Consider the following 12,862-nt stretch of genomic DNA (forward strand, 5'->3'; position numbering starts at 1 on the left):
TGTGTGTGTGTGTGTGTGTGTGTGTGTGTGTGTGTGTTGGGTGACCCACAATTAATCGACTAGTTTACAAGGCATTCAGTGTAACAATTAAGACCTTCTGGTGCCCCTCAAACTTTTGACTTTTTTATCCATGAGACGGTTTTTAAACCTCAAACTGCTAAATGGGTTTTGATTAAATAAGTGTGTGCATGCCTGTGTGTGTGTGTGTGTGTTTTTTTTTCTCTCCAGCCTGCACAGACCTGGTGACTCCTGCTTTGGATCGAAAACCCAACAGCTTTGTAGCGGTGAGCTGCACAACGCCACCGCAGGCCTTCTGGACCAAACATGCCCAGACTGAGATCATAGAGGTCAGATTCAGATTCAGACAACTTGATTGATCCCAAGAAAGGCAATTCATTTGCAGCTTACCCCATCAAGAACACAAGAAAAACAACATCCAAAATGTCACGTCAATTTTACGTAGGACAGCTAGTAAGTTAATAAGTTAAATGAATAAGATAAATAGCAGTACGATAGAATAATAAAGGCCTCCTCTCTGCGCCCCGTCTTCAAGTCACTGTGAAAATGGCAGTCGGAGCGTCTTTGGCTTCCATAGTGTTACATGCAATGTTCAGGTGCTTGCTTTTGAGGCTCAAACGTAGGACTGTTTGCCTCCACCCACATGGTTAGATCAGGGGGTGGAGGACAAGGGAGACACAAACTGAACTGCACAAATTAATCTGCAAGCACAAACATTTTGTAAGAGTAATTGCCAAATGATGCTCGAATTCACACACACACACACACACACACACACACACACACACACACACACACACACACACACCTCTGACCACTGACATCATTCCATTAGCTTTCACAGTCCATAAACTAACAAACAAGTGCAGTTTGGGGGTCCGCTGTTTGCTTCAAAACTGATTTGATCAGATAAAGGCACAGTGTGAGTATGTCCATGAGAGGAGAGTGAGTCATTAAATATAATTTTATATTGTACAGCAAGACCAAAGAGATGATTTTGCTGTATGAAACTCCAATGATGTATAGACAAAGCATGTTTTACTGTCTTTATGTTTATTGTTATGGATTAAATGAGTTTGGAAAGTATCTGTTGGAGCAAAATATGTTGCTCACACAACAACATGATTTCCCAATGTACACCAGTTGTCGCTATGTCTTTGTAAAGGTATTCTCCACGTACTTGGGTAGGAAGCTAACTGGTTTTGTCAGGTGTTTGACTACAGAAAAGCAAAAAAGGAGCAGAAAGTTTGTTTGGCATGGTTTTTGATTATGAGTGGAAATATGGACTTATTCCATGTCTGCAATAGAAGGAAAGCCTGCAGACTATTTGATGATCACCAAACACAAAGTGAAAAAAACTGGTAATTTCCTGGTGTGAGACATCTCAGTGGCATAATAACAGTCTGTATCATAATAGTAAATTGGAACAGTGTCTGTCATTTGATGAATTGATGCTGAGTTGCTCTGTCCACAGGGAACCAGTAACCCCATCTTCCTCAGTAGCGTTGCCTTCTTCCAGGAGTCCAACTTCAACCAGCAGACGCAGGTGAAACTGTCCGTCTACGACGTCAAGGACCGGTCGCAGGGCACGGTACGATGTGGAGACACTGGCGCCATATTTCATGTTTTTACAACAGATTTTTTTTTACAGTCCTATGTTCTGCTGAGCTCTTAATGCACTGTTACGCCACCAAGTGTCTTTGTCCTACTGATCTTACAAAAAACAAAGTTACTGCAACTTCAGCACAAGCGGACATGGACTTGCCTGACTTTTGTTCTCCTCACTTCACACCAGCTAAGTGCAGATGTGTGTATGAACTCCAGTGTAAACAGCTGTCTGCCTCTCTGTCTGTCCAGATGTACATGTTGGGCTCAGCACTTTTTCCTGTAAAGGAGTTGTTGCAGGAGAAGAGCCACAGATTACAGCTGGAACTGAGGTAACACATACAGTACACACACACGTATCATCTGCTACTATGTTCTCTGGATCGACAGATTGATTAATTGACTAATCAATACAGCTCTAACCATGTCTCTAAGAATAGGCGGTTCACATTTGTGCTGGCCAAAATCAAACACTATCTAGCTGACAACCAACTTTTTAACTTTTAACTTTAACTATCATTCCTTTTATTTATTCCTTTTATTTATTTTTTACTTTGAAGATACAACTTTAGGATCTGAGACTTTTTTCCCACTTTTGTTTAAAAACAAAATGATAAATGCAAAGAATAACAGTTGTATTAACTTAATGAAGTAATTCAAGTAAATTAAGAAATTAGTTAATCTGAAAAAAATGCACTAAATTTGTTTCATTGGACAGATCCGCAGAGAACGAGCGGGTGGGGAACATCACCATAGCGGCGTGGCAGATGGAGGACAGAGCAGACCAGAGGATGCCGGTCAGCCGCCTGCCGGACAGCATCAATGGCCGGGTGAGCGCCTCAGGGGCTACATGTTGCTGAGGGAGCACTTTGTGAAGGGGGTTAAAGATTATAGTTTTGGTATTTTGGGAAAACGCTGATACATCGTCAGTCAGCTGATGTCGACCGGCAAACTTGCCTGGCTGCTGATTTTTGGAAAGGAATCTAAGTACTTTTTGGGGTTTCAGTTTTGGGTGCAAGATAATTTAAGACTTTTCTAGCAAAAACATTTACCTCACCTTCAAGATAGCTGTCCCAGTTCAACCAAAATGGCTGAATCAAGTCCCCAAAACGGATTTTAAATGGATATTTACAATATTCATCAGTGACCGCTGGCTCCATATGCATCGTTTTCCAAGGGACAGTGAGACCAGACAATGCTTATTTAATTATTTTAGATTTGTCTGTCAGTAAAGCCGATTTTAGGCGGCAATGAAGAATGTGTCTCTGACACTTCCTGTTTGTCTGCGTCTGTGTGTAGTGCTTTACAACGACAGCAAATTAATTTAATCTGCTGGATGAGGTAATAAACATGTCACAGAGCCTTAGACGTAACAGTAAAATGGGTTATCTCAGTGGATTCGAGCTCGGTCAGTGAGGTTTTTGACTGTGGTGCAGGTGAGTGTAGGTTTGAGAGTTGACAGAAGAGGGATGTGGTTGTTACTCACCAGAGTTGACCTTCCGTGTAACATGACTTCATGTGCGCGTCCTGCAGACGATGCTGCCTGTTGACGAGAGCCTCACGGAGTCGATGGGAGTACGAATCAAATACGCCTCGCTATGCAAAGACACCCTGCTGCGCTCAGGTATGACAACACTATTATCAGGCACACCCACCTCTACACACATACAGTACCTTATTTTACCTTCACTATCTTTATTTTAGAATTGATAAGGTTTCGGTGAACATGTACATAGTGAACTGTTTTGCTGCATTCAAAGGCCTGTAGGAGTTTCTGACTTTGGGACAATTTAGCTGCAGAAAAAATTGAATGCCATTGTTCTAAAAAAACCCCCACCTAAAACGGTTGGCAAACAATATGATTCCACTATGAATTAGACAAACAACCAACAACCATGTAGATGAAGTAGGTAATTTCATGGAATAACCCTCACTTTCCAAGCAATGAGGGAATACAATTTTAGTAAGGCCTAATATTAACTTATCGTTATGCAAGAACTTGTCATTCCCTCCCTTGGAAAACAAGGACTGTAAGGTAAATAACAAAAAAGGCTTCTTTTGCTTGTTTTGTTACATGAAATGTAGCGACAAGTCTGTGAAGCTCTTAACTGCTGCAAAACTACAGATTGTTCAAAAGATTTTTTGCCAAACTGAATTTGACCTTTTTCACCTGAACTGTTCCCCGGGTTTTTGTCCTCTTCTCATTTTTTTTCCCTCGCCGTCCTCCATCTTACTTACACAAATGGCTCCACATTTACCAATATATTAGACTGTTAATCTGATTATCAAGTAGAAATGTATTGATTGTAGGCACAGAGTGGGATGTATCTGTTTACCTCAGGGATAGGTTGCGGATCCAGAAATAACATGTATAATGTTTGACAGAGGGTACAGTCACATTTGTATGATTAGAAAGGATGGATAATTCTACACTGCAAACAGTACAAAGTCAGATAAACAGTCTGATCTGATCTTTAACAATCTAATCAAGTTTTCTGTGGCTTTAGTGTTCGGAGGCACAATGTCCAGAATGTACCGCTTCCCCACGACTGACGGGAACCACCTTCGTGTGCTGGAGCAGATGGCTGAGAGTGTCCTGTCGCTCAACATTCCCAGACAGTTTGTCAAACTGCTGCTGGAGGAGGACGCGGCCAGGTACACAAAAAAAATTACGTTCCTAACATTTACAGTTGTAGTTTAGCTTCTTGTAGATGAACAAACTAGAACAGAAGTGCCTACGTGGTCGCCAGTTTTTAAGACAAGCTCAATGTCTTCACACTGACCAAACGATTGAAAACACTCCAAATAAAAAACGGTTTACTGATCACATTAGAGTACATAAAAACAGTAATCCCTCACAAATGAGAATCAGCAACAACAACAAAAATTGCCTGAACTCCATCTCTAGACAACTGGAGTACTTCATGCACACATTTCCTCTCCTCTTTAAATGCCAAACTCCCACATATCCTTTCTCCATCTCCAGGGTCTGTGAGCTGGAGGAGCTGGGAGAGTTGTCCCCCTGCTGGGAGAATCTGCGGCGACAGATCGTCTCCCAGTACCAAACCATAATACTCGCATACCAGGAAACACTGTCTGACCTCAATGACTACAGAGGTTTGTGTCCTACAGAGGTTTGCACATTTTAAGTCAAGTGAGTTTTAAAATAAGCTGCAGCCAAAGCTCCCTGTTGTGTATGTCACACACAATGATTCCCTTTTCCCCCGTTCCCGTTTGCTCTCTCTCTCTCTCTGCCCACTCCATGTCAGGTCCGTCATTCAAAGCCAGTAACCTGAAGGCAGAGAGGAAGCTGGAGTTCATGCCAACCAACCTACATGTTCAGAGGATGAGGGTGCAGGACGAGCTTGGTTTCGGTGAGATGCATAGACACACAGACTTTCCCAAACAATCTCACTTCCAAGGTCACAAGTTCTGTTCATTTCACACAAACACCTTTCGTGTTCTGAACGCACCTGGTTCCATTTGTGCATTTCTTTTCCAGAACACACGTATGATGTGATAACAATTGGCGCTCCAGCCGCTCACTGCCAGGGTTTTAAAAACAACGGTCTGAGGAAACTCATCCAGAAGTTTGAGGAGGCAAAGAAACAGTAAGTTCAGAGACGAATGGTTTGGAATGAAAAAAATAGCAAAATGACGGAAAATCACAGAAATAAACTATTTGCATGTTTTTTTTTCTCCTTTTTCAGTCACAGTGATATCTGCTCCTTTGTGGAATTTTATTCTTTGCTTCATTCATAGTTTAACTTACATTCTGTTAAATAGTTTGATTCAGATTAAGTTTTTTTCCTTGACCAGCTTTGATTTCTACATTCTACTGAAAGTGAATGAATACATTGTTTCTTTAACATTTGCATCAGCGGCTCCCTCTTAATTTTGTTTTGTTACTTTTTTTGATCAGCGTATATGAGGAGGGATGGTGAGTTGTTGCACTGCTTTGCCTGTTTTTCATTCGTTTGTTCACGGTTCGTCTCTCGCTGCTTTGTACCACCACTGAAAAATAACGTGTATAACAAGTTTGATGACTTACGTGCAATGCAGCCGGGCAGGTGAGCAACTCAGACATAGACACATTACGACACGACTCATTGGTATTAACAGTGTTGTGTTTGAAAGATGTGCTGTCTTAATCCAAGCAGATTTATGTGTGACAGATATTTCATAGTAGTACACAAAATGCCGCTCATTTTGTAAATCCAGGCATCGTTATTATAGTAAAAACATCTAAATATGGTAAATTGTAAAGCTTACATTAAAGCTTTGGAATCCTCATAAAGCTGTTCCTGAATTTGTAAAGTGAGTGGCATCACCCCCAGCCCCTTTAGTTGTGAACGTTGTCTCGTGTTTACCTGTAGCATTTCCTTAAGACCATTTTTAAGAAAGGGCATGCGCATGCAAAAGGCTATTGTCAGGTCTGCAAAGTTAACAAAGGCCAAGTAATAATTCTTCCCCTTGGTGGACATGAAATAGACCGTAGGAAATGACAGTAAACCATTTACATTTTTGAGAATATACGACTGTCGTCAACGTAATCTGCTCACACCTTGCGTCTTTGCCTTCTGCAGCAGTGCCCTCTCCAGCTCGCAGTCCATCGTCTACATACCCCAGGATATCGTCCGTGCCAAAGAGATCATTGCACACATCAACACGCTGAAAACTCAGGTCAGCTACTACGCCGAGAGGCTCTCCCGGGCCGCCAAGGACCGATCGGCCAGCGGACTGGAGCGGACGCTCGCTATTCTGGCTGATAAGGTGAGGGACATAAAGACATAACGTTCAATGCTAATGATAGAATATAACTTCTAATCTATATCAATTTGTTAGTATATATTTTATGTTGTTTTGAACTTACAATTCTTACCAGACACAAAAAGAATATTCACTGATCTCCACCCCTCGCAGACTCGTCAGCTGGTCACAGTGTGCGACTGCAAGCTGCTGGCTTCAGCTATCCAGGCCCTGAACGCAGCGCGGCCCGAGTACATTGCCTCCAAAGCGTCTCCATCCGCCGACTCAGAGCAAGTAGTCCTGCGTAACGACCAGGACACGCTGCTCGCCAAGTGGAGCGGGCGCAATAGCCGCTCCTCGCTACATGTAGACTGGCATGAAGAGGAATGGGTGAGCCTAATTACAGGTTTATATTCCAATATGATCTCAACCCAAAACACATAATTCACGTACGCTGATTTACACTATTTTTCCTCAAGGAGAAAGTTTGGGTAAATGTGGATAAATCGCTTGAGTGCATCATCCAGCGTGTTGACAAGCTGCTTCAGAAGGAGAGGAGGCCCAGTGATGCCAGTCAGGACAGCACCCAGAGCGACCTGCGGGGCAGCATCAGTAAGAAAGGTAACACACAATCAAACAGTCACACACAAGAGTGCAAATTTTATGCTAGTTTTGTTTATTTATACCTTTTATAGCTGAATCAGAAGTTAACATCTTTAGAATTATCTTTTGCTTTGTTCCTGCTGGTTTAATTTGTTTCAATTTGTGTTTATGATTTCTAATGAATCCTTTTACTATTCACAACCTTATTCACAGTGATAATGTGATAATTTTGTTTGACGTAAAACAAACATGACATTTAGACACGACATGGTGTTTAATGTGCGGATTAACACTGCTGTGCATGGCCATTAGACCGTGACGGAAAGAGACGAGCTTTCTGGATAAACCCAGGAAATGTGTCGCAGAACTCTCCATCATTACCATCATCATCATCATCATCACCCCCACCTCCACATTCATCATCACCTCCACCACCATGCTCTACCTCTCTGCCTGCCCTCTCCTCTGCACTTCCTCCCTGCCCTGAACAGGAGTCCTGTACGTTTATTTTATCCTCTCCTTTTTCTATTTTCACCGAATTTTTCCATCTTTTTTTCCATTTATTTTGCTTAATTTAATTAATTTTGGAAACTTGTGTTATTGCTTTTAGATTTGTTTGACAAATGGAGATGAGTCATTTTTGTTGGTCCCCAACAAATTCTTCCTACTCCTACTCATCATTACCCGTTAACTGTGATTCCAAGCATTTTTTTTGTTTGCAAACTTTGTTGCTGTCTTTCTGGTTCGTATAAAGTTTGTCTAACATTGCGGTGTTAATGTAACTATAAGCAGGAATTGAGGAACTTTTTGAGAATTGAGCTTTTTTTAATTTTCTCCAGCTGTGCCAATGTAAGTGCTGCTGTTACTGCTTCACGGCTAATGTAGCCAGACCATGAACCAGCAGCTCTATTTTACAAAATTTCCTCACTGTTCTGGACCAGGGTCAATTTTCTACCCAGACTCTTCCTTTTCAGAAAGGATGCAAAAGACGGTGGTGCTTTGATCAGGAAAAATCTCAAACCTTTATCTTGCAATTCTGGTCGTTTACAAACAGTTAGATATTTTAGTTTCAGAGCAATGAAATGACGAGATGAAAAAAAAACTCCCTTAACTTCCCAAGAAATCTAAAAAGAGTAAACTCACAGTTATCTTCAAAAAAGACAAACAAGGTTTACGTATGAACATAACTTGGCTGTGAGCGGAAATGCTTCACCTGGGTCTATAGTGTTTCCTGTGTTTGTACGTGTGTCTCTGTTTGTGTGGCTTGCTAATCATGCATGTTGCACCTCCGTCCCCTCTTCCAGATGGAAGCCCCAGTGCTGAGGAGTCGTACCAAGGTAAGAGCTGCCTCCCCACCACCCATGCCTCTCTTCACCTTCCCCAACTGTTCTAGGACCCAAAAATATTTTTAGATTCTCAGCGTTGCCCGTACGTTTAGTTATTTGTGGCCACCGCCAGAATACAAACAAAAATGGTCTGTGTTGTAAAGTTACACGCTCCGACCTCTGCTCTTTCCCTCTCTCCATCTGTCTCTTTTCTAAAAACATAATTTTGTCTTTGCAAACAGAAATGAGATACATGTTTATTTCTATATAGAGCGGGTCACTGGAGACACATTCGGCACGTATCCTAATGCCAGGTGCTGTCCACTTGCAATCAGATCTGTAGTACATTACATTTTTCTAAATCAGGAACACTACAGGTGTACACAAGCATGTGACTTAAGAGTTAAATCACTAATACATTTAGTAACTCAGGAAAAATGGCTGTTGTTTTAGCAGTTGAAGTTTGGGCTTTTTTTCCCCCTACAGGTATAGAAACTCGCTCTCTCTGTGCTTCTGCTTTCCCTGTTGCTGCTCTGTTCCATCTGTTTTCTGTTTGTGTCGCTCTGTCTCTAAAAAGCTCAAGTTTAACTCATAGATTCACTTTATATGACATTAACTGAGCAAAGGTTGAGATGGTGTTGTATTCAGTTGTATGTGTTGTGTGTGTGTTTGCCAGGCGAGTGGAGTGAGGCGCTCTACCCTCTCCTCACCACGCTCACAGAGTGTGTCGCCATGATGAGCGACAAGGCCAAGAAGTCCATGGTCTTCCTGCTGATGCAGGACAGCGCCCCGACGATAGCCATGGACCTGTCGCTGCAGTACCGCCGCGATGTTGTTTTCTGCCAGACGGTCAGCGCTCAACACACTGACGCTAAAAGTGACATTTACTCAGACGCTCTCACTCTCGAACCACAAACCAGAGAGACGTTTCAGTTCAAGTTAAAAAGGGGATGTGTGTCCAGATGTAGTCGAGGTTGTGGGATTGGCGAGCTAATACTGATAAATTGTGATATAATGATAATTAATTTGACACAATAATTTTATAATTTGATTTCCTTTTATCCTTCGGCCAGTATGTGAGGCGGATATTAAGTTTTATTAAGGTTTTAGAGTGTGTGTGTGTGTGTGCGTGTGTGTGTGTGCGTGCGTGCGTGCGTGCGTGCGTTTGCGTGCGTGCGTGCGTGCGTGCGTGCGTGCGTGCGTGCGTGCGTGCGTGCGTGCGTGCGTGCGTGCGTGCGTGCGTGCGTGCGTGTGTGTGTGTGTGTTGCAGCTCACCGCTCTCATCTGCGGCTTCATCATCAAACTGAGGAACTGTCTCCGAGACAACGGATTCCTCCGACAGCTCTACACCATCGGCCTCCTCGCTCAGTTTGAGTCGCTACTCAGCACCTACGGTACAAACACACACGTGCAGGTTCTTCCGATCGAACGCAGCCAGTAATGTCTCGTGTTTTCACCCTCAGATCCTTATCACTCGCCAGGGTACCTGCAACTATTAAAAAAATCTTTAAAAAATCTTAAATCGTTCTGTACTTTTCTCTCGCCAGAATCTGATTGTGGTCTGTTTGGAGTGTCTAAACCAAAAGTGGGATTGCTGTAGGAAATAAAAACTTTCCTATTTCCCACTTTTCCTTTTTCTGAAATTCTGATGCGATATAATAAAAAACATGTAGGCCATATTCTCCCCAAGGGTTTTATGTCACTCTTACAAAATCCTATTTTGGGCTGATTTTGAAACGGATATTACAGGTCTCAGATTAAAATGCAGAGACCTCGAATATGAGTGATGGATGACACTTTTTTACCTTTTTGTAAATCTGTGTGTTTCAGGAGAGGAGCTGGCCATGTTGGAGGACATGAGCGTCGGCATCATGGATCTGCGTAACGTCACATTCAAGGTAAAAATGTGTGATGTGCGTTCGTTGAGAACTTTCTGTCATTGCTCATGTCCATCTTATCATTTTCTTTTTAATATTTTCCGTGTTTGGTTTTCAGCTCACTAAATAGCAGACATGAGACAGATGATACTGATGATACTACAGCCCGTTGCACTAAACTGAAGCTGGTGCAAGTGTGGCAGCAAAATTCTCTCATGAATTTATTAAAACATTCTACGTGTGCATACACCTCACCCCACTTTAAGGTGACTCAGGCCACCGGCAGCTCGGTGCCCGACATGCTGCCAATCATCACCGGGAACCGGGACGGTTTCAATGTCCGCATCCCGCTGCCGGGAACCATGTTCGACGCTCTGCCGCGGGAGATCCAGAGTGGCATGCTGCTGAGGGTGCAGCCAGTGCACTTCAACGTCGGCATCAACGAGCAACAGACGCTGGCAGAGAAGTGAGTTGGTCGGTGGAAAGGAATGTTTTAGCACGATCCTCAGGTCAAAGTTCAAGACTTTACGAAAGTAGGAATCCATTTTATGTTAAAAAAATGTGTTTCTGTGTGTTGTTCAGGTTTGGAGACACATCCCTGCAGGAGATCATAAACCTGGAGAGTCTGTCCAGGTTAAATTCATACTACGAACAGTTCAAAGAAGTCCTGCCCGAGGACTGTAAGTACTCAAAGTGTGCTAGACTTCAGCAGTGACAACAACACTGCAACAACTACCAAGTTAATTTACTGAAGCACTGTATGTGAGACTGATTTAGAGTATTTGTAAATATCAACCTCAACCCCCCCAGGCCTCCCGAGGTCTCGTTCTCAGACTTGTCTCCCCGAGCTGCTGCGGTTTCTGGGGCAGAATGTCCACGCCAGGAAAAACAAGAACGTGGACGTCCTCTGGCAGGCTGCCGAGGTGACTTTTTGGCAAAAACTTGAATTTCCTCCAGTATGGAATCTAAGAATCCTATTTTTCCATAACAAAACCAAACAAAATGAGGTGAAACAGCTTTTCGTTTCCTGAATACCTGAGGTCAGCTAAAGTTGTTGGTTAATTTAAGTCAGAACTTAAATGCCAATAAATTACAAATGTTACCTCTTTTAATGTGAAGCTATTTATTGTCTTGTTTTTAATTTAGTTTTATTGTCCTTTAAATGCAATTTTAAGTGTTTTCAGGCTTCTGTGTCTGAATGGTGCTTTAATAAATCACCTTCTATGCTATGCTATGCCTAAAACTGCAGAAAAGCATTTGTTAATCGATGATAGATTACTTAAAGCAAACCAAGAGTTGTTGGAATAAAAATAATAATAAAAGTGTGTTATCTGTGTTGATTGCATCTGTATTTGATCATACAGATCAAAAAAATACCCACATTGATGTATGTCTCTTCCCCTCCTGATCTCAGATTTGTCGCCGGCTGAACGGCGTTCGTTTCACCAGCTGCAAGAGTGCCAAAGACCGCACAGCCATGTCGGTGACCCTGGAGCAGTGCCTGATCATGCAGCACGAGCACGGCATGGCGCCGCAGGTCTTCACGCAGGCTCTCGACTGCATGCGCAGGTAAGGACGCCCTCACGCTGAATGAATGGGATAAAACCGCGATACAAATCACACCTGGGCAAAAACACCCAGAAGGAAGCCAACTTTGTTTTTACCAGAGTGTTTTAAAATCTCTGAATGGGGCTTTAAACTAAATACAGACCCCCTGATTCTCTTGCAATAAGCCCTATTTTACTGTAAAAGCTTAGATGATCGGTTTGTTTAATCATCTGTTTCAACATGTATCAGCCAGTGAAGAAACTTAAGGTTAGAAATTGTGAAGGATATTTGGCCCATGTGTGATTTAAAAAGCCGTGTCTCTCCGCCTGCTTCCACTGTTAAAACACTGTTTGCCGGTTCATCTCAAAAGGGGAAATGCACTGAAGCTCAGTCCGTTACTTGCTTCACCAGATTCTTGTCAAATCAACTTGTCTAGAGAAGATTTACCAAACTGATATTCAAGTGAGAGGCTCCTCCTTTGATTGTACATATTGTAAAAGGTTGACGCTTGTCTTTCTACAGTATATGGGTCCTTTATATGAGTCTGTGTCCGTCTGCACAACAGTCTTGTCTGTTCTTTTTGTCCAAAGCGCTACTGTAGCTTCATTCTTTCAGACTCTGAGTTGCTCACAGGCTGGCAGAATTTATTTTTTTTTACATCCGCACTTGACCAACCATCGTCATTATCTTGTTTTCTTTCACCCCTCCGTCTTTTTTTTCCTTCTCATTCATGTAATTTCTTAAATAATGTCGGACCCTCTGCCAATTGATAAAGTCAAAGTCAAGCAAACTGGCAGCACTCCAGGCTTGGAGTATTTTAAGATTAGTTCCACCCAAAGTCCAAAGCTTACTCTTTCATTTTCTGGGAACTTTTGGCCTGCAGCGTGACAAAAACAGAGTCATCCATTAAGAAAACTGCAACGTCACACAATCCATCAATCAATCTAGCTAGTGTAAAAGTACGCAAATTGGGAAAATGTCAAAAAGCAAGAAAATAGTCTTTGCTACAGGTTTTCAAGGTTTGCATACATTTTCATTTAAAGAAAGGAGACAACACATTTCCTGCAGGTTTGCGGTCCAAATGCTTTTGAGAAACAACTTGTGGTCCAGAAAAAGACACAAACAAGATAGAATATA

At 42.3% G+C, this 12,862-nt stretch overlaps 1 protein-coding gene across 12 annotated transcripts in view; it reads left to right on the forward strand.

Moving 5' to 3' along the window:
* The window catches only part of inpp4ab (inositol polyphosphate-4-phosphatase type I Ab), a 36,643-nt gene that overhangs the window by 15,237 nt on the left and 8,544 nt on the right, over positions 1–12,862 (forward strand). For 9 of the 12 annotated variants that reach the window (XM_035640377.2, XM_035640367.2, XM_035640381.2 and 6 more), the window contains exons 5-26: positions 229–347; positions 1,493–1,609; positions 1,876–1,955; positions 2,342–2,453; positions 3,157–3,247; positions 4,131–4,278; positions 4,610–4,740; positions 4,893–4,997; positions 5,126–5,234; positions 5,546–5,563; positions 6,210–6,396; positions 6,547–6,762; positions 6,852–6,993; positions 7,288–7,473; positions 8,280–8,312; positions 8,977–9,149; positions 9,571–9,694; positions 10,131–10,198; positions 10,444–10,643; positions 10,760–10,857; positions 10,988–11,100; positions 11,592–11,746. In XM_035640377.2, the coding sequence (XP_035496270.2) occupies positions 229–347; positions 1,493–1,609; positions 1,876–1,955; positions 2,342–2,453; positions 3,157–3,247; positions 4,131–4,278; positions 4,610–4,740; positions 4,893–4,997; positions 5,126–5,234; positions 5,546–5,563; positions 6,210–6,396; positions 6,547–6,762; positions 6,852–6,993; positions 7,288–7,473; positions 8,280–8,312; positions 8,977–9,149; positions 9,571–9,694; positions 10,131–10,198; positions 10,444–10,643; positions 10,760–10,857; positions 10,988–11,100; positions 11,592–11,746 (2,725 nt within the window). The remainder of the gene's footprint in view (positions 1–228; positions 348–1,492; positions 1,610–1,875; positions 1,956–2,341; positions 2,454–3,156; positions 3,248–4,130; positions 4,279–4,609; positions 4,741–4,892; positions 4,998–5,125; positions 5,235–5,545; positions 5,564–6,209; positions 6,397–6,546; positions 6,763–6,851; positions 6,994–7,287; positions 7,474–8,279; positions 8,313–8,976; positions 9,150–9,570; positions 9,695–10,130; positions 10,199–10,443; positions 10,644–10,759; positions 10,858–10,987; positions 11,101–11,591; positions 11,747–12,862) is intronic. The other 3 variants (XM_035640433.2, XM_035640446.2, XM_035640439.2) reach the window with 3 other exon arrangements.

The sequence above is a fragment of the Scophthalmus maximus genome, chromosome 1, assembly GCF_022379125.1.
Source record: "Scophthalmus maximus strain ysfricsl-2021 chromosome 1, ASM2237912v1, whole genome shotgun sequence".
In the NCBI taxonomy this organism is placed as follows: Eukaryota; Metazoa; Chordata; class Actinopteri; order Pleuronectiformes; family Scophthalmidae; genus Scophthalmus; species Scophthalmus maximus.